This window comes from Arvicola amphibius, chromosome 1 (genome assembly GCF_903992535.2).
Source record: "Arvicola amphibius chromosome 1, mArvAmp1.2, whole genome shotgun sequence".
Classification (NCBI taxonomy): domain Eukaryota; kingdom Metazoa; phylum Chordata; class Mammalia; order Rodentia; family Cricetidae; genus Arvicola; species Arvicola amphibius.
Window position 1 is genome coordinate 132,506,650 of NC_052047.1, and position 20,543 is coordinate 132,527,192.

Below are 20,543 nucleotides of genomic sequence, written 5' to 3' on the forward strand. Positions count from 1 at the left end.
TACTGGCTACTGTTTCAACAAAGTGTGTGTGAGAACTGTCTACGTTAAGATAGTGCCTGCTCTATAAGAGTAGTATTTGTTTTCTTTATGGTCAAATTAACAACCAAGTAGTTTTTACCTTACCAAAAGTGATTTCTATCTAACCAAAAGTAAAGTAACACAAGCAACCCTAGCAGTATGACACGTGACCCCTGTTCTGCTTCACAAAGCATCCACAGCTCCATTCACGGGAAAGAGCAGTGGAGACCGGAGACACTGTCAGTGTGGCTGCAGCACGCCTGTGCGTCCTGACTGCACTCTAGCTCCCTTCCCTAACTAACGCCGGGGCCTGTGCACAGGGGACAAGCACTCTGTCACCGGATGACATGTTCAGTCCACATCTGAGCCAAATGTCTACAAAGGCTCCCAGAAAATACTTTTAAAGAAGTAATTTAAGAAAAAAGGTAAAATATAGGCTAGTGCGACGGCTTGGCTGGCAGAGGCCATGAAAGCCTGCCCCGTGCGCATTCCCTGGACCTCTCTAGTGACAGACAGAGAACTGACTCCATAAAGTTGCTCCCAGACCTCTACATACAGCCATGGTCCTTGTACCCCACACATACAACACACACAACAACAATATATAAATACCTAAGAAAGCAAAGTGCAAATGTGGTACTGGGTTATTTTAAGTCTGTATACAAGCCGGGTGGTGGTGGCGCACGCCTTTAATCCCAGCACTCGGGAGGCAGAGGCAGGCGGATCTCTGTGAGTTTGAGACCAGCCTGGTCTACAAGAGCTAGTTCCAGGACAGGCTCCAAAGCCACAGAGAAACCCTGTCTCGAAAAACCAAAAAAAAAAAAAAGTCTGTATACAGCCAATTTCTAATTTTAAAAACAATGGGACATTATTTTCCTTCAAAGTTATTTGAGAAATTTCTAAACACATTTTGAAGGAATAGACATAAGTTCTAAACTGAAAACAAAATACCCATTTACAACAAGCAAATTTCTTTTAGAGTTGTTAGAAGTCAATCACCTCTTGCCCACATGGTACCATAATACAGTAAATACAAAGGGTTTGCTGTCGAGGATAAAGAGTTAAACAAACACTCCTAAAACACATGACGAGAAGGGAGTGCTGGGAGCAGATTGCCAAGGGCATGGGAGTGGGTATTTCAGAGTCTTATAGCAACTTAGGGTGCAGAGACCGTGCGATTTTTCTGACAGGGGACCACTGATTACCTTGAAACCACTTTTACAGAGCACAATGAGATCAGCTGAGGCACCTTCTGTAGGCCCTTGAACCACAGAACATCTGGGAGGGCAAAAGACTTGGTGATTGAAAAACAGGCCAGCTAGCAATATTCCTCACATCAGGCTCTGTGTTTTTTCTAAGTCAGAGTTTGGGTCATGTAAAAGTAAAACTGGCCCCAGAGAGGAGGAGAGTTTCTCACAGTTTGCCATTTAAACCTCCAATGACCATGTTTCACAGCAGGCTCAATACATTCCAGCATGTAACTGCATTTTAATTTCCTAAAACCACAGGACATAAGTGTGATTTCAAATAGTGTCTGGACTGTGATATTCAATATTGATAAAACTATACAATATTCTCTTCAAAGTTCCAAAGACACAACACATGGAAAATGATCTTCATGTGCTTGGAAACTCTATTCTCAAGTTTACTCTGACTGTAAATGAATTCTAAACGATGAATAGTTAACAACCAGTGTCTGCCCTGAGGAGCAGAACCCAGCAGAATATAGGAAACAACATGCTATGTGCTCATCACTCACCAGAACAGACCGTCTTCTTGATAACAGCAGGCACTGCGAGACTAAACTGGTTTTGCTATGAAATGCTTATTAGCACTTGTTTTGGAAAGGAATTTTAAAATCAATAAACTGAATGAGTATTTACTTGCATGCCCATTCCATGCATGGAAATGAGAAGGTCGTGTTTCAGCTTCACAAAACATGGGGAACTTATGGTCTCTTGCATCTCCAAGAAACCTTTAACTAATTTAAGAAAGAGAGTAAAATTGTGTTCACATTTAAGAGTCAGATACAAGCTGAAGACCACAGTACTATGAAGGAAATTACTATCACTGAATAGGAAAGAACTCGACAAGATGGCCCGCAGCTTTCATTACAAGCTACAGACCCAGAGGAGGCAAAGAGGAAGTGTTTTTCTAAGACACGGACAACAGTGGGTAATTATGGGCTTTCCTCTTGAACACGGCTGCCTTTGGCTATGGACCTGATGCCAAAGCCCACTGACAAAGTCAGTGTTTAAAAGCAACTTTATCTGTTTGATCAGTACAGTATAACTTAGAATGAAACAATCCCATTCTGATTAGCAACTTAAGGTGTGGGATTGAAGTCCTGGCTAGGAAACCAGGGGCGATGCCAGAGTGTCTGGCAAATGAGACAGCTGGCCCTGTGGCCACTCTTCAGATTCTAAGGTACTACGATGGGTAAGATGTGTCACTCATGACTTCAAATCTGCTTTTCAGGGTAACAAACATATCACATAAACCAATTTCATACAAAACAAAACAAAAACAAACAAACAAAAAACCCACAAACTGGCCAGGCGGTGGTGGCACACACCTTTAATCCCAGCACTTGTAAGGCAGAGGCAGGTGGATCTCTGTGAGTCTGAGGCCAGCCTGGTCTACAGAGCAAGTTCCAGGACAGGCTCCAAAGTTACAGAGAAACTCTGTGTTGAAAAACTAAAACAAAAGCTGGTGATTAAAAAAAAAAAAAAAAAGGTCATTTCAGAACTGAGAAGTCCGTGTGCTTCTTTCTTTCTTCACCCCTCATTCTCATCTGACTGCTGCCCTCTGCCAGGCTTTGCATTTCCTCCCTTCTGTATTCTAATGAGGTATGAATCAGGCATCACCTCAGTGCTCTGCAGACCAAGAGGTGTTTTACACTTTCAGTGGCACTTAGACTCCAAGGAGCTAAACAGGACGTATTTTTTTTTTCTTTTTTCTCAGAGAGAAGGGGCAGTGCAAATGGGAATAAATGCCGACAAAAGCCTCTGGCATAAATCTGAGGCAACATCCTAACTTGGGTAACAAAACCAAAACAATAGGGGTGATTCTTAATATCTGTGTCTGATTTTCCTCTTGGTATAACTCAATAAGGTAGGTCTTACTATATTTTTATTAACATATAATAATTGTACACAATGATTTCATTGTGGCTTTTTTTTTTTTTTTTTTGGTTTTTCGAGACAGGGTTTCTCTGTAGCTTTGGAGCCTGTCCTGGAACTTGCTCTTGTAGACCAGGCTGGTTTCGAACTCACAGAGATCTGCCTGCCTCTGCCTCCCGAGTGCTGGGATTAAAGGCGTGCGCCACCGCTGCCCGGCTTATTATGGCATTTTTATACATACATACAATACTTCAATCAAACACAGAGGTCCTGTTATTTTCTTTTGTTTCAGACAGGGTCTCATGTTGCTCAGACTCACCCCAAACTCATGACCTATAAGACAGCTGAGGCTGACACTAAATGGGTGATTCTCCTGCCTCTAACTTACAATTGCTACGGTTCTGGGCATATCCCACCACACTTGACACTTATTTATCTTAATAGTAAGTAAGGAATCTGAAAGCAGAGAAGTTTCTCAATTGCCTAAAAGCACAGATACCTATTTGTCATGAAGTCAGGGTCTTAACTTGTGGCTGTTGTGTCTCTATACACTAATAATAATAATAATAAACAAAATATGGTGGAGGTTATTCTAGGCAGGGACCTCAAAAAGGACATGGAAAAGGAGACATACCGGGGACAGACGAAAAGTGCCAGCACAAAAACTTCATGTACTAACTATCTCCATAACACTGTTCCACAGCCTCAGAGTTCGACTGCTCGATATTTCTGCCTCTATACTGGTAAAATAAGCAAACAATTTTTATATTGTGATAATTGTTAAAAAATAAAAGATAAAGATGTCAGTCCTCAAAATATGTGAAAACTACCCCAACAGGGAAAACACAGGCGGCAAGCAGCAAGACTACACATCATTTCTTAATTGTCTGTCTTGTCTTCCCTATCACAGAAACACACGTGTGGTTTTTGACACAGTGTACAACGTATGAAAAACTATGAAGAGCCACAAAAAGGATAAAGGTGCCCAGCTGGGCTCTGCAATAGACATACCTGCTTGTGGGTCCTGGTTGAAACGGCAGTATTTGGAGATGTCAAGAGAAGGCAGGCACTGCTCAATGGGTACCCAGACATACGTCTCAGGACACAGCAAATCAGAAGGTCTATACTGACCCTAAAGAGAAGTGAAGACAAAAGGCACAACATTACAAACGCCAACTCCTGAGTTCTGGGGCTCCAGGATCAAGGAAAGGTATGGTGACAAGCTTAATGACAACCAAAAAAGCCTTGCCATCATTTAGAGAACACATATATATTGCAAGGCTCTCTAAAAGGGATACATCAACATTTAGCAGGCTATACTGATTCGGAATTTGAGCGTCTACCCTTTTGGAAGAAATCCAGGTGTCTTTGGGAAGCTGCTTTGCATATATTAGAGAACCATACAAAGCCATATAAAGCAAACTTGTTTCCAGAAGTAGAATTTTACTGTCCCCAATCACTAATTTTTTTTAGTTTATAGACTCAAGATTAAGCTCCTTTGTTTTGTTTTTCAAGACAGGGTTTCTCTGTAGCTTTGGAACCTGTCCTGAAACGAGCTCTGTAAACCAGGTTGGCCTCAAACTCACAGAGATCCGCCTGCCTCTGCCTCCCAAGTGCTGGGATTAAAGGCGTGCGCCACCACTGTCCAACTCAAGGCTGATAATATTCAGTCCATGCTAATGTTTTAAAAAGTAGCATCCAATTAATATACATCTAATAACAATCTAGTAAATGTACAACAAAAAGCTTAAAAAATAGAAATTCTAACAAAACCTGTGATACTATAACTTCACAAGTTCTATTTTACAAAAATGTGTAGATCAGTTACATACTTCAAGTGTACAACACTATACAATATTTACTGAATATGAACACATAATTAGGAAAGAATGATACAAACTGTAAAAAGCATTAGTGAATTTTTTCAGAAAAAAACAAAGCTTTTATATTCTTTGAACTTGTTCAAAATTCTAAATGTCTTATCTCTGAATATTAAAATTCAAATTTGATATCAGGTTAAAATCTAGTGCAGTCATTTAAAAAATATTTTTTTACAATCCAGTGTAAGAAATTATTTCAATATAAGGAACAATCCAATCTAATTTCTCTTGTATTTACTTAATGGCTTCAACATAACTTTTTTGAACATGTTTCACTTCCCCTACTGAGTAAAAGTATCCCTTGTTAAATTCCTATATTGACTGAGTTCTCTGTTTGTCAAGTGCCAGGGCCACATAGTATTCAATATTAAAGTTTTATGTTATATTTTACTCTTTGGTAAATCTAATCTCTCATCACTCTATTTGCAGACTCTTTTCCATTTTGCTTTATTATGCTAGGGTTCTCAATTTGGTATAAAAATATGACCAATGTGAATTTAAAAACTAGTACAAATTAAAGAGCATATTTTCATGTAGTGACAGAACATTTGAGAAACCCCAAGAATATTTAGTGTGAAAAGTGTGTTAAAGAACAACTAAAATCCCAAGTGTCCAAACGCTCCTATTTTCTAACTTAACGTTGAAGTCAAGGCAAACACTGGGAGTGAGGGTGCTGAGGTCTGGAGGTTGAGATAATGGACTCTCCCTCTGAGAGCAGTCCATGACTACACACAGATTCATCAACAAACACCTAACTACAATACTGACAAAAAGACTTAGTGCGGCAGCAGGTCCCAGAACAAAAATGGACAAAATCATGCTTTTCGATAAATGGCACTGAACCCACTGGAGTGAGGGGCTGCACAAAGCTTAGGCACAACATCAGCGCTGTGTGGGAGCACGAGTCCTCACAATGTTCTCTCAATGTCCTATTCACTCAGGAAAGTTCAGCGCTTACTTTTGACGCTTTAAACATTCACCTCACTAAAAGATCAGAAATACATTTTGACTTATTCATATTACTTGAAATCAAATTTGTCAATTACATTAAACACCCTTCTCCAAAGTATAGGCTTCTTTCAATACTTCAGATTTTCTCTCAAGCCATCAAAGAATGTGATTTTATGAAATAAACCACTGTGAAATGTTGTGCTTTCTAAGCTAAGCGGTTAAGTTATGTGACTGAAGTGTTTAGAGCTCAGTTCAGAGTCACCAGCACACAAATAAAAACCACGGGGAGGCAAAAGCTACCCTGCCTGTTCCCTATTGTAGGAAAACCAGAGATGTTTGTATTAAGAATGTAATTACTTAAGGATTTGGACATACTTTCCCAGGGTCAAAAGAAAAAATATTTAATCAACCTCTGAGTATACTCATTCAGACTGAACAGTGAAGTAAAAGCAGATTAATTCTTTCCTATGGTGTCTTTGGGTAAATGAGAAATATGAGTTAGCACAAATTTCTGGAGTACTCGGAATTTTGAAAATGTAACATCTTTGACAGCTTATCCCACAGAGCTTTTTGAGAAGTTCTTTCAAAGTGATGAACAGTTCAGAAGAGAAGCAGCTAGAGTCCGCGGTGCTAAAGAAGGGTTACTATTTTACTCCAAATATAGCTGTAATACTCAGTAATTACCTTCTTAATGAAAACTGCTTAAGGCTACTTGTAAAACCCAAAGCCACCAAGGAAAAAGAGAGAGATTACAACATGGCCAGATAATAGTTCAGTCAATTTTACTAGGCTGTCATAGAATAAGAGTTTAGGAAATATTACAGTTAAATCTAAAACACTTTGCAAGGACAAACCCTCCAAACCCTAGCTAAACACATTTCCTGGTCTATCAGAAAAGACTGTCATCCGGCAGAGGGGCTGTTTGCTTTGGTTTTGGGCAATGCGACAAAGGCATTCTTCTCACTTGCCTGCTTTTGACCATAACTGAAGATCATTACCATATTGATCTGACTTTTCAACCTATGAAAAGAGCCGCCAAATAACTTATGTAAAAAATACATTAGTCTAGCAAAATAATCAGAATTTAGCCTAAAAACTACATTTATTTTTGATAACCAGAGGCTGAGATATCTCATCACTGTGGCTGGAGAGTTGGTTCGGTGGCTAAGAGCACTGGCTGCTTGCTCTTCCAGAGGAGCTGAGTTCAATCTCCAGCACCCATGTGGTGGCTCACAGCCATCTGCAACACTAGTTCCAGGGGGTCCAACACCCTCTCTGACCTCCACAGGCACAGAAAATGTATGCACAGGCAAAACACCAATAAACACACAATAATTTTTAAAAAATGACCTCACTATCACATCCTACTCAATATATATGTAGAGTATGTGAAGTACAGCAGTAACTGTCAGTGATAGTAGACTTTAAAACAGATGGATACCTTATTGCTTCCAGTGAAACAAAGCATATGACACTTAGACATTTTCCTCCATCCAAGACACATCTAGTTACAAATCTGAATTTCCAAAGGAAAATTCAGTGTCTGATAATATGAAGCCACAGCAAGAAATGGTTCTAGCAAGCTCTCAGCATCAGTTTTGTTATTACTGATAGAATTCACAAACTAGCAAGATCTCCCCATTAGCATAGGGCTGGCCTACTGTTTCCATACTTTTCAAAGCTATATAACCATTATCCCTGTATATTTCTATAAAGCCCTAGAGAAACCTAGACTCATGAGCCCTCACAGCCTTACCCTCCTACTGTATATAGGCAATCCATTTAAAAATGGAAGGCCCAAAAGTTGGTAATGGAGCTTGCCACCAGCCTGGTGGCCTTAGTGCATCCCTAGAATCCACATAGTGGAAGGAGACACGGTCAACAAGACAAAACGACAGCCTAAGAACGGGAAAAGATCTTCACTAACCCACATCAGACAGAGGTCTCATCTCCAAAATATAGAAGAACTCAAGAAACTAGACACCAAAAGATCACATAGTCCAATAAAAAAAAAAAATGGAGTACAGGGCTGGAGAGATGGCTCAGAGGTTAAGAGCACTGACTGTTCTTCCAGAGGTCCTGAGTTCAATTCCCAGCAACCACATGGTGGCTCACAGCCATCTTTAATGAGATCTGGTGCCCTCTTCTGGCATGCAAGCATACATGGAAGGAATGTTGTATACATAATAAATAAATAAAATATTTTTTAAAAAAAATGGAGTACAAACCTAAACAGAGAACTCTCAACAGAGGAATCTAAAATAGCTGAAAGACAATTAAGGAAATGTTCAACATCCTTAGTCATCAGAGAAATGCAAATCAAAACAACTCTGAGATTCCATCTTACACCCGTAAGAATGGCCAAAATCAAAAACACTGATGACAACTTATGCTGGAGAGGTTGTGGGGAAAAGGGAACACTTCTGCATTGCTGGTTGGAATGCAAGCTGGTACCACCCCTTGGGATGTCAGTGTGGCGATTTCTCAGAAAATTAAGAAACAACCTTTCTCAAGACCCAGTAATACCACTTTTGGGTATACATCCAAAGGATGCTCAATCGTGCCACAAGGACATGTGCTCAACTATATTCATAGCAGCTTTGTTTGTCATAGCCAGAACCTGGAAACAACCTAAATGCCCCTCAACTGAAGAATGGATAAGGAAAATGTGGTACATTTACACAATGGAGTACTACACAGCAGAAAAAAATGACAGCTTGAATTTTGCAGGAAAATGGATGGAGCTAGAAAACATTATTTTGAGTGAGGTAACCCAGACCCAGAAAGACAATTTTCACATGTACTCACTCATAGGTGGTTTTTAAACATAAAGCAAAGAAAGCCAGCCTACAAACCACAATCCCAGAGAACTTAGACAACAATGAGGACACTAAGAGAGACTTACATAGACCTAATCTACATGGGAAGTAGAAAGTAGAAAAAGACAAGATCTCCTGAGTAGATTGGGAGCATGGGGACCTTGCGGGGAGGTTGAAGGGGGAAGGGGACAGACAGGGAGGGGAGCAGGGAAAAATGTAGAGCTTAATAAATATCAATAAAAAATATAGTAAAAATTATAATGAGTCACATAAAGATGGAAAATACACAGAGAGTCTAGATTATGTATACTATTGTGTTTTCTTTGAATTTTTTGACTGTTAATTAGCTAACTACAGAGAGACATTTGATTGTGGGGGCTGCTAAGCAAAACCAATATAAAGGTATCTTGACTTCAAAATTTGGGTCTAAGGATATGTTGCTTTGGAAAAGAGGTTCTGCTTTTGTTTCCACAGAGATCAGAAGCTGTGAATTCCTTCCAGGCTAATACAGTTTGATCAAGTAAGACCCACACCCAAAACTCTCTAATGGGAGCAATGGCCCAGGCGATCCAACATCCAAAACAGATTCAAGGCAACTGGTGGAGACAATGCAGCCTCATAAACAAAAGAAAGAAAAAAGAAAAGAGAAAGAGAAAAAGGAAAAAAATAGTGTAGAATTTCCTTATATTGCCAAGCAGTATTTGACTTCCATGCATGCATGATGTGCGGCACAGCCTACAAGGCGCAGATGATTCTTCAGCCCTTACCCTTTCATCCGGGTTTTCTGCAGCTGTCCCTCTTCCATCATGTCACTTGGCTAACGGGTTTCTTTGTAGTCTCTGGAACATGCCAGGTCTGTGCACACCTCAGGGTTTCTCAATATGTCTCTCTCTGGACTGAGTCATTCTTTTTTTTAATTGACTTTTATTGAGCTCTACATTTTTCTCTCTCCCTGTCTTTCCCCTCCCCTTCTACCCTCTTCCAGGTCCCCATGTTCCCAATTTATTCAGGAGATCTTGTCTTTTCTACTTCCCATGCAGATTATGTAAGTCTCTCTAAGAGTCTTCATTGTTGTCTAGGTCCACTGAGATTGTGATTTGTAGGCTGGTTTTCTTTGCTTTATGTTTAAAAACCACTTATAAGTGATTACATATAAAAATTGTCTTTCTGGCTCTGGGTTACCTCACTCAAAATAATGTTTTCTAGCTCCATCCATTTGCCTGCAAATTCCAAGATGTCCAAGATTTTTTTTTCTTCTATGTAGTACTCCATTGTGTAAATGTACCACATTTTCCTTATCCATTCTTCAGTCGAGGGACTTTTAGGTTGTTTCCAGGTTCTGGCTATGACAAACAATGCTGCTATGAACATAGCTGAGCACATTGGACTGAGTCATTCTTAGGCCTGTATCTTGTCTGTGTGTATCTAATATAGGGGACTGAACCCAAGACCTTTATGCATGTTATACAAACCCTATACCATGGGACTACATTAAACCCCTGGCCTCCTTTTTTCTTTATTTTTAAAATAACTTTTCAAATTATGCAACAGGGTGGGTCTCACTAAGTTGTCCTGAGAAGACTTGAAGTTGGAACCCTCCTGTCTCATGCTCTTGAATAGCTGGAATTACAGGCCTTCACCACCAGGCCCAGTCTTATTTCCTACTTTTAAGTTTTTCTTGATGTCATACTCTCAATGAAGCCCATCAGCTATTCTTCACCTGTAGGCCACATCAACACCCTTGTTTGTTTTTGTCAATTGTACCTATCTGAAACTTTTGTTGTAATACAGGGTCAGAGATTTTATTTTCAGTCTGAGCTTGTCACTGATGTTCAGTAAGTAAACAAATGGTAAATGAATCTAGCACCACACTCTACCTTTGCTTCTTTTCTATACACACAGTTGTGTCCTGCTGTATGTACTAACATGACACGCAGGAGTCAGTCCGTCTGTTGAAGTCAGCTCTACTGTTCCTGCATTGGATAAAACTAGCTGCTTCTCCTTGGGGAAGCACAAATGCTGGAAGGCCAAGCTCACCATCATGACAGAGTCTACAAGCGTCACTGAAATTAAAGAGGTTTCATACTCAACAAAGTAAGAAACTGCCCAGTTATGTCAATTTCACTTTTTCTCTCAAAGCACTTATTTTTAAAAACCTTGCACTTTCTTTACAAAAAAGAGCACGGCTTTTCCTACTAAGCTTCACTTAAATGAAGAAAGCAGAGGGAGGGGGGAGAGTGCAACGTGAGAAAGAGCCTCTTCACTTTTGTTGGTAATGATGGTAAATATAATATCTCTCCCTGTGTTGTTAAGAGCACACACAGTCCTCAGGCTAAATAGACAGGTTAAGAGCACTTGCTGCAATTCCAGAGTACCCGGGTTCAATTCTCAGCACACACATGAAAGCTCACAACTGTCTAGAACTCCATTTCCAGAGGATCCAATACCCTATTCTGACTTCCACAGGCCCCAGGCACACACATGGTGCACGCACATACATGCAGGCAAAACACCTATACACATAAAATAATAAAATTTAAAGAGCATAATCCTCCTCCTATTATCTAAATCAAACCTTGTGACAATTTAAAAGTAGTGATAATGGCATTCTTTCTTTTTGGTGGTGGAGGCAGGATACAAGGGACTAAACCCAGGACCTGTGTACTGCTAAGACCAGCGCCCTACCCCTGAGCTACCTTCCCAGATCTCAGACATTTCTACTGAAGAGATAAAACAGCAAGATCATGCAATGTCAGTGATGAGCTATGAACTAGTCTATATTTCCTCTGTCATTCCACAGCATAATCTAAAATTATTCACAATTTCCCCATATTTATAAAATAACCTCTAGGTCTTAAAACTCAAAGTCAGTTCAATACATGCACTTGGCATCCAACAAGAGAAGATGAGTTTGGGCGGTGGTGGCGCACACCTTTAATCCCAGCACTCGGGAGGCAGAGGCAGGGGGATCTCTGAGTTCGAGGCCAGCCTGGTCTACAAGAGCTAGTTCCAGGACAGGCTCTAGAAACTACAGGGAAACCCTGTCTCGAAAAACAAAAAAAAAAAAAAAAAAAAAAAAAGGAAAAGAGAAGATGAGTTAAGCTTCCCATACCATACGCTCACTACCTATGAGGGAAGAGGAGGCAGCTGTATGCGGTGACTTGCTGGACAGTGGCCCAGCGGTAGTACTGAAAAGAATGAGGACTAGCCACAAGCTGCTGGTGAAACCCAAAGAACCAGTTTTCTCTGGAGCAGCAGCAAAGGCCCCTAGAATTATGTCTTAAAGGCTAAGTAGCATCCTGGGTAGAAGAGGTGGAGTGACAAACCCTCACCAACAGCAAATACGGATCGCAGACCTACATTACTGTCTCCCCCTGGCACTCCAAATCTATGTACATCAAAACTCCACCACACAGGAGATGAAAAGTGAAACAACTGTCCCATCTTTACAGTTAGTCATGCGATCCTGTGTCTCTGTGGTTTGAGCAAGCTTCAAAACAAATTTATCATTAGCTTTGCATTTAAAATGTTAACGTTGAGTTGGTTACAAAGAGTAACTCAATCTTCTCTCTGAAAAATATAAAAATTTCCATATAGTCAAATTCCTTGCCACTATCTTTCCTCTTAACACAGATTGACATATTTGAAGCAAGTTTTAAAACCATGAATGGATCCATATATAATCATATATTATCTGGGGAAAATATTATGGAATTTGGGGCTTTAAGATGACATTATGGTTTCTTTCATCTTGTTTCATCTCCTGTCTTCCCAGATTCCCATCAAAGCACTGCTTACAACTGAACACACAATAGATCAAAAATAAAAGAAAGTTGTAGCCTTTACATTATAATGGGAAATGCCCTAAATAATCCGAAAGAAAGCAATAAAATGAGTAAACACCACTCTTTAAACAATTTACAGTGTTAAAAGAACTACTCTCTGTACTAAATCTAGAAATACAGGATTTTAATTTCTAATGGCTTTGACATCTTTTTAAATTTTTATTTTTGCCCTTTGGAAGATGAAGTATGTGAACCCTTCTATATTTGGGGGCCACAAGTGCTTGCAAAACTGAAATGTAAAGGTCCTCTTTGAATACTGCATTTTTCTTTATGAAACATTTAAATGGAAAGTTATTTAACTAACGTTAAAGGATTTGAGACTTTGATTTTTTTTGAAAAAAATCAGAGAAAAGTAAAGAAATGCTTTCATATGATATTCACCCAAGTTACATTCTTGGCTTTTAATTGGAAACATCTGGGGATGGGCTTGGCAGATTGTAATAAAATTGAAGTTACCAATTCACACCCTGCCATTTTGAGGGTATTTTGTTTTTACAGTTTTCAAATCAAAACCAAACGGACTTTCCTTTGAACTCTGGTCCCAAACCAAAGACCTTTATGAGATTTTACTTTCAAGAATACTTTGTAAATATTTTGTAAAATGGGAAGGATTTCATGAGTATTTGAGAACAGGCTAAACTAGCAGAGTCTGTCTTGAAAGTTCAAGTTAAATTGAAATGTTATATAAAAAGAGATGAAATCGCTGAAACACGCACAGACCACTAACTCCCTGCCCCTGACTGAATACCAGGAGCAAGGCACACAAAGGAGGCTCAGACATTCTAGTCTGTTATCAGGTAAAACTGGTATCGGTATCCCACTTTTCACAATAAACCCATTGATTTTACTAAAACCAATTGCTCTAACACTACCTAAGCAAAAATATTTCAAAATGACCCACTAGAGTAGGCTGTACTGCACGGCCTGCCACTCAGGTCAGAATTCAGGCTTATTAAACCCAGTCCCTTCCCTGAAAGACAACACCAGGGGAAGCCCATCCGCAGAGCACCCGAGCGAGCACGGCAGCAGACCCTTGCTCCTGACTCTGTTACATAAACAGAGACTGACTTATCAGGCCCCAAGAGAGTGCTTTAGAAGTAACTCGAGCTGCTCTGTTTTCATGAACTGTGGCTGTGCCACACTCAGCTGGTGAGTGCTGGGCAGTAAAGACAAAAGGCCTGAACATCTGAACCCATTGTGCACCCATCCTGAACACCAACAGATGGGCTCCATGTGCTGTTAGGCTAAGCTTTGAAATTTTAAAAATACATATTTTTTTCCACTGACAAACAGAAAGTAATGGTATTCTGTATTTCTTTAATTAAAATCCAAGGGTTCTCAAAGGCTCCGGGACTTACTTTAAAGCTTCTTTAAGACTGGGCTATTTATTTTGCTATTGGCAAATAATAGAGAATAAAGATTCTAATTCAGTTTTAATCACAATCTTTGCTTTTACTTTGGAAACACTGAGTTAATCCTTTTTCTTCTGGAAAATACAAAGAAAGATTGTGAAGAAAAGGTTCAGAGAATCAACTTACAGTGCAAATTTAATTTCAACTGAAGGGTCACAAGTTGAAAAGGATAAGGGGAAAAAAACTAATGAATCAGGACAAAGCAAATAATATTCAGAGAAAAAAGTAAAATTTGAAGCTTTAATTTCTTTTAAAGGTGCATGGGGGTTGGCTATTCACCATGCTGAGGAACAGAGTTCATTCAGGTGTTTATCTGCTTTTTGGGCTTCAGAAATAGCACTCAGTGACCTGGGTCTCCACTATCTCAAAGCAGTCACATGGCCAGTAGTGAGGAGATTTCAAGTTCTCATCAAGTCCATTCTCCCACTGCAGCCAATAGGACCAGCTTATGAGAATCCTTGCTTAGAGTCTTTTATTGGCTCCCCTAGTACTCACAGCAAAGTGGAACAATTTCTTTTTAAAGTTAAGTATTTGAAGGTGTTTACATGAAAACTGTGATTTTAATTAAAGCTGGTAAGAAATTGTACAATATGAAATCCCACCACAAACTAAGAGCCTGAATTTTATTTGTCTCAACATAATCTGCCTAGGTGTCTATAAAGTGATTCGTACTGTTCACATGCTCCCTAAGGAACCCATACATATTCCCTAAGGAACGCATCTACATCCACCCACATGGTGCATACGGATTCACACCTCCAGTCAGAGCTCCTCACATAAATCAGGGATGTAGCTGAGCGCATAGCATGAGATAAGGTTTCCAACTAGCCTCTCACTTGGAACACACCAGCACCAGGGCACTCACAGTTGGGCATCGGCTGTTATCTGGTGCCCTCCCGGTTAGTATGAATACCAATATTTCTGAAACCAAATTCAACTACTGCTTACTTTTCCTTTACTAAGACTTCTTTGGATTCTCCCCTGCTGTTACTAAAATTCCTTCCATGGCGGAGACACAGACAATGTTTATCCCCCTTCTTCCTAAGGTCCCAACAACAAACCAAGGTTCAATTCTACCACAGTTCATTCTAGAGAACTGTTGTGGGATATTTGTTGAATATGTATTGCTGTGATTGGTTTAATAAAGAGCTGAATGATCAATAGATAGGCAGGAGAGAATAGGCGGAATTTCTGGGGAGAGAAATGAACTGGAGAAGAATCTAGGCTCATAGACGTCACCAAGCAAGACACTGAGAAGTCAAACATACAGAATGAAGGAGAGGCTAAAAAGCCACGAGGCAGAACACAGATTAATAGAAACTGGTTAATTACGTTATAAGAGTTAGTTGGGAAAAAACCTAAGCTAAAGGACAACCTTTTATAATTAAGAATAAGTCTCTGTATCATTATTTGGGGACAGTGGTCCAAGAAAGTTTGTTACAGTTGATGCCCAATGTGCAGCACATAAATCCACGTAGACCCTGAGAAGTTGAAAAAAGTTCTAAACACAAGAGCCAAATACTGGCGGAGTACAGAGGCATGGCTCATTTAAGAGGCCTTGCTGTGCACCTGAGCACTGGAGCAGCTATAGAACTAAGTACAAACACTGTCTGCAGCAGTAGCACCACTGACACAGCAGCTTCCGGGAGCTGAGGTGATTAGGCACAGAGGGACAGTTAGGCATGGTTTCTGCTGCGCCTTGCTGACTGGAAGCGGGTGGAGCCAACTGCCAGCACCAAGTGCTAAGTTAGCCACATGGCAGTAGCCTAGCAGTTTCAGGTCTGGCTCATGAAGTCAGACAAACACTGAAGACATACAGAAAGTCAGGTCCAGACCAAGAAAACCTCTCAACAGATATACTATTCTTAAAAATGTGCTTAATAAAAAAGAAAAGAAAAATGGGTATAGACAGTTATAGGGAAAAATGAATAGTTTAAAAATAATAAAATCCTTAAAGAAAGATTAATATAAAAAGAATAAGCCACATAAGGATGGGAAGTGCACAGCACATCTGGATCCTGCAAATGCTTGGTTCACTTGGAATTACTGAATGCTGATGAGCGAAGGACAAAAGCTGCTAAGAGATAATGGATTGTAGAAAAAGACTACTGAATTAAACCAACCTATATATTTTATAGATGTCTTAACTTTAGAATGGAAGTCAGAAAATGTATTGCATTGGGGGAGTGGTTATACTTTTGTTTCCACAGGAAACAAACAAACAAAAAAAAAAAACCCCTATGAATTCCTTCAAAATTAATAAAGGTCAGATTTGACTGAGGGAGACTTCTTGAAAATCTTGGATACATATATGGAAGAAGAAATCAAGAAAAACTACAAACAGGTGATGATATGCTGATCCCTCTGCTATGGGAACAGCTCTGAGACTGGACGAGACATGGTGAGCCTTGGTGGCTACAGGACTGGTTATACACGCCATCCTTTCACAGGGCATGGATGGAGATTGATAAAGTTCACAGATGCCTTTTAACCTGCTCAAACACAGAGCAGAGAACCATCTTGAGCTCATTTGTGCACACCACATTCCATACTTGAGTGACTGCAGATATGTTACCTTTAAAGTTTGTGTGTTTTCGGGGGGGGGGGGGGGGGGGGGGGGGGGAAGACCAGACATCAGTGAAGAGTAGTCCAGGTAATCAGCCTCTCAGAATGCTTCTGTTACAATTTCCCCAACAATGTGTATCCAGAACAACTTCAAAGTAGCTAGCTAAGATGGTCCAGCTTCACAGACTATATCAGCCAAGACTTCAAATAAGCCCTACACTTTCCCACTACAGAGACACTGGACAACAAATGATACAGCTTGCTCTCCCAGAACTTAAACATTATTTCAATTTTCTCAGGGTCTCCTAAAGATGCCATTGCCCCAGATAATAAACAGCAGTCTAGAGAACACAATGCCATTTTCCCAAGAGATGGGGTGGATGGCTTTTGGCTGTTTTGTGAGTTACGAAAGTTTGCCACTGGGTTTTTTTTTTTTTTTTTTGCGAGGGGGGGCTGCAAGTTGTTAATGGTCATGGTCAGGGAAGAAACTAAGCAAAAAAGGTTAGATTCAGAGATCTTTTTTAAAAAATATAAAAAATGGAGGCTATAGGAATGATAAAAAGGTAGATTATTGAATCTACTTTTAAACTAAAAGGCAACTATTAATCTCAAATATTTTATATTGGAATGGACTTTTGTATACTGATACAAATTTAAGGTTATTTTTGTTAAGCCATATATATACTTCTACTCTTATTTACAGTATTGTGCCTATGCAGCTCATTTAAAACTGTAATATAAAGTTGTAATCCTTGAAAGCTATTATTATAAATTGCTTAGGATAATGAAGAAATGCAGGTTAGTAGTTAGTCACCTATAACAATCAAATTTGTGGCCATTATCAGGTGTGTTTTCAAGGTTAGAGATATATTTTAGATAGAGGTATTCAAACATTTCAGAGACCTACGGAATATGGAATTTAAGATGTTTTAATAACAAAAGGCTTTCCATGACAGTGCAATACATCCACTACTGGCAACACCAATTTACTTCAAAAAAAAAAAAAAAAAAAAAAAAAAAAAAAAAGGATAACAGACATTGAAGAATGTCCATATGTGGTTTGCTTTTATTGTGGCAAAGTTAACAGTGGGAAGAAACTCTCCTTGCCTCAAGTGCTGACATTATGCTGTCCAAATTGGCTAAGCAGGATGCAAAAGAAGTTGACCTCTGAACTTCGCCAAGACAAGGTAGGACAGTCCTTCAAAATTCCTGCTTCACTGAAAAGTTTGTAAGCTATTCTAGACCTGTAGGCCAAAGATGGAAGCCCCAATGTTACAGAAGAACCTTGGGTGACTGTCTAGGCAGTCAACTGTCTCTGTCATTTTATTTTTGGAAGTTGGTCTACATTTCCTGTCTACTCAGGTAATATTTTATCCTTCTCAGGTATCTGATGGAGTTGAAAAATAGTTATAATTTTACAGTCTACCTTGCTACCAAATTCAGAAAGGAAACTTATATAACAGATGTAAAGTTTATAAGGTTGAGAAATATAAAAGCTTAAGTTGTTTATCTAAGAATGTTTTAAGATCTAAAAGAATATCTTTAGGATAATAATACAAGTTATGATAGAAACTGGTTTAGATTTAAAAAACATTGAACTCATCAAGCTAGAATAGATAATAAAGTATTTTCTTTGAATTTGCCAAATACTAATAGACAGGACATTGTGAATTCTTACTTAGTAATTGTTCCTATTTTATATAGTTTTATTGTGTTAGAGTCAAACTCTTTTCATTTAGACAAAAAGGGGAAATGTGGGATATTTGTACACTGTGTGAATATATATAGCTGTGATTGGTTTAATAAAAATGGTCAATAGCTAGGCAGGAGAGAATAGGCGGGATTTCCAGGGAGAGAGGAAATGGAGAGGAATCTAGAAGCACAGGAGACACCAGCAAGACACTGAGGAAGTTGGACATACAGAATGAAGGAGAGGTAAAAAAAAAAAAAAAAACATGTGGCAGAATACAGATTAATATAAATGGGTTAATTTAAGTTCTAAGAACTAGTTGGAAACAAGTCTAAGCTAAAAAGCCAAGCTTTCAAAATTATTAATATGTCTCCGTGTCATTATTTGGTGGCTAGTGGTTCAAGGAAGTCCAACAAAGAAGCTTGCTACAGGTAACCCCTGAGTTACTTTCAGAGTATAGGTGAGGAGGATCCGTACACCCCAGTAAGTATTTACTCACACACACAGCCTACCACCTCACAAAGGGAGCACCAGGAAGTCCTTACCCAGTAAAGATGATGCCTTTCCCATATCCACATAGATGGGCTCTCCCACCAGTCTTCTCTAGCCTTTCCCTGCTTATTTATTTACCCTAGCCTCTCTACCCCAGTAAAGGGTTTATAATGCTACAATGAAACACTGCGACCAAAAGCAAGTTATGAGAAGAGTTTATTTGGTTTACACTTCCACAACACAGTCCATCACTGAAGGAAGTTAGAGCAGGACACAACCAAGGCAAGAACCAGGAGGCAGGAGCTGACACAAAGGCCATGAAGGGGTGCTGCTTACTGATTTAGTCATCATGGCTTGCTCAGCCTGCTTTCATACAGAACCTAGGACCACCAGCCCAGAGAGAGCACCACGTAGCATAAGCTAGGCTCTCCTCATCCATCACTAACTAAGAAAACACCCAATCAGGTTGTGCAGCGCAAAGGGAGAGAATACTGAGACTACTGAAAAGGGGGAGCATTCAGGGACAGGTAAAAACCTAGCATAAGGAAATCTACAAGGATGACCCTAGCTAAGACACCTAACAATATACAATATGTAGCCTGAACTGTCTCCTGTGACCAGGCTGGGGCCTAGCCCAATTGTCATTAGAGTAGCGTCATCCAGCAACTGATGGAAACAGATGCAGACCCACAGCCAAACATTAGGTAGATTTAGGGAATCCTGTGGACGTGTGTGATTTTTTTGGTTGGGGGTGGATTTTAGGAGCCAGAGTGGTCAAGGATATCACAAGAAAACTCACAGAATCAACTAACCTGGGCTCATAAGAGCTCATAGAGACTGAACCAACAACCAGGAAGCCTGCATGGGACTGACCTAGGCACTAAGCATGTATGTTACAGTTGTATAGCTTGGTCCTTTAATGAACTCCTAATAGCAGGAACAGGGGCTGTCTCCAACTCCTTTACTCGCTTTTGGAACCCTGCTCCTCATTCTGGGTCCTTCCCAGCCTTAATACATGGGGAGATGGTTAGCTTTACAACAACTTGATATGCCATATTTTGTTGATATTCATGCCCTTTCCCGAACAGGAACAGAGGAAGAGTGAACTGGGGTAGGGACAGAGGTGCTGTGGGGAGGGGGACGGCTGGGACGAGAGGAGGGTGCGGTGCAAAATAAATAAATGAGTTAATAAAAAGAAAAAAGAAAAAAAACACCCTACAGCCAGATTCTTTTTTTTTTTTTTTTTTTGGTTTTAAAAATTTTTTTATTTATAAGGTTTCCTTTCCATTTTACATATCAACTACAGCACCACCACCCCCACTTATGGAAACACTTCCTCAATTGAGGTTCACTCCTTTCAGATGATTCTAGCTTGTGTTTAAGTTCACATAAAACCTAGCACACCCCCCCTTGAGGCCACATGCAATTAAGGCAGGGTTGTGCACAAGAGTTGGCAGGACACTTAGATCAGGGTCTCATGACTGTCCCTGCCCTTCAATGAGGGGATGTAAACACTCAACAAGCTGAGTGCGTATTATCTTTTGTGAACAGGCACAGCCGAACTCCTCAAGATGGCAACTGTTTGCTTCTGCAGACAGTCCTGTACAAACCGCAGCTGAACCATGTCTGTCTTGCCATTCCTGCACTTAATGGGTCACTGTTAAATGCCTACCAGCTACTAGACTTCACACTAAGATCTTGGCATGCCATGATGAGCTCTGCCAGTCTGGGGTCAATGATCTTATGACT

At 39.8% G+C, this 20,543-nt stretch overlaps 1 protein-coding gene across 6 annotated transcripts in view; it reads right to left on the bottom strand.

The window, feature by feature from the left end:
- Positions 1-20,543, bottom strand: part of Ate1 (arginyltransferase 1) — a 132,075-nt gene that overhangs the window by 14,860 nt on the left and 96,672 nt on the right. For all 6 annotated transcript variants that reach the window (XM_038344614.1, XM_038344629.1, XM_038344622.1 and 3 more), the window contains one exon: positions 4,152-4,272. In XM_038344614.1, coding sequence (XP_038200542.1) covers positions 4,152-4,272 — 121 coding nt within the window. The remainder of the gene's footprint in view (positions 1-4,151; positions 4,273-20,543) is intronic.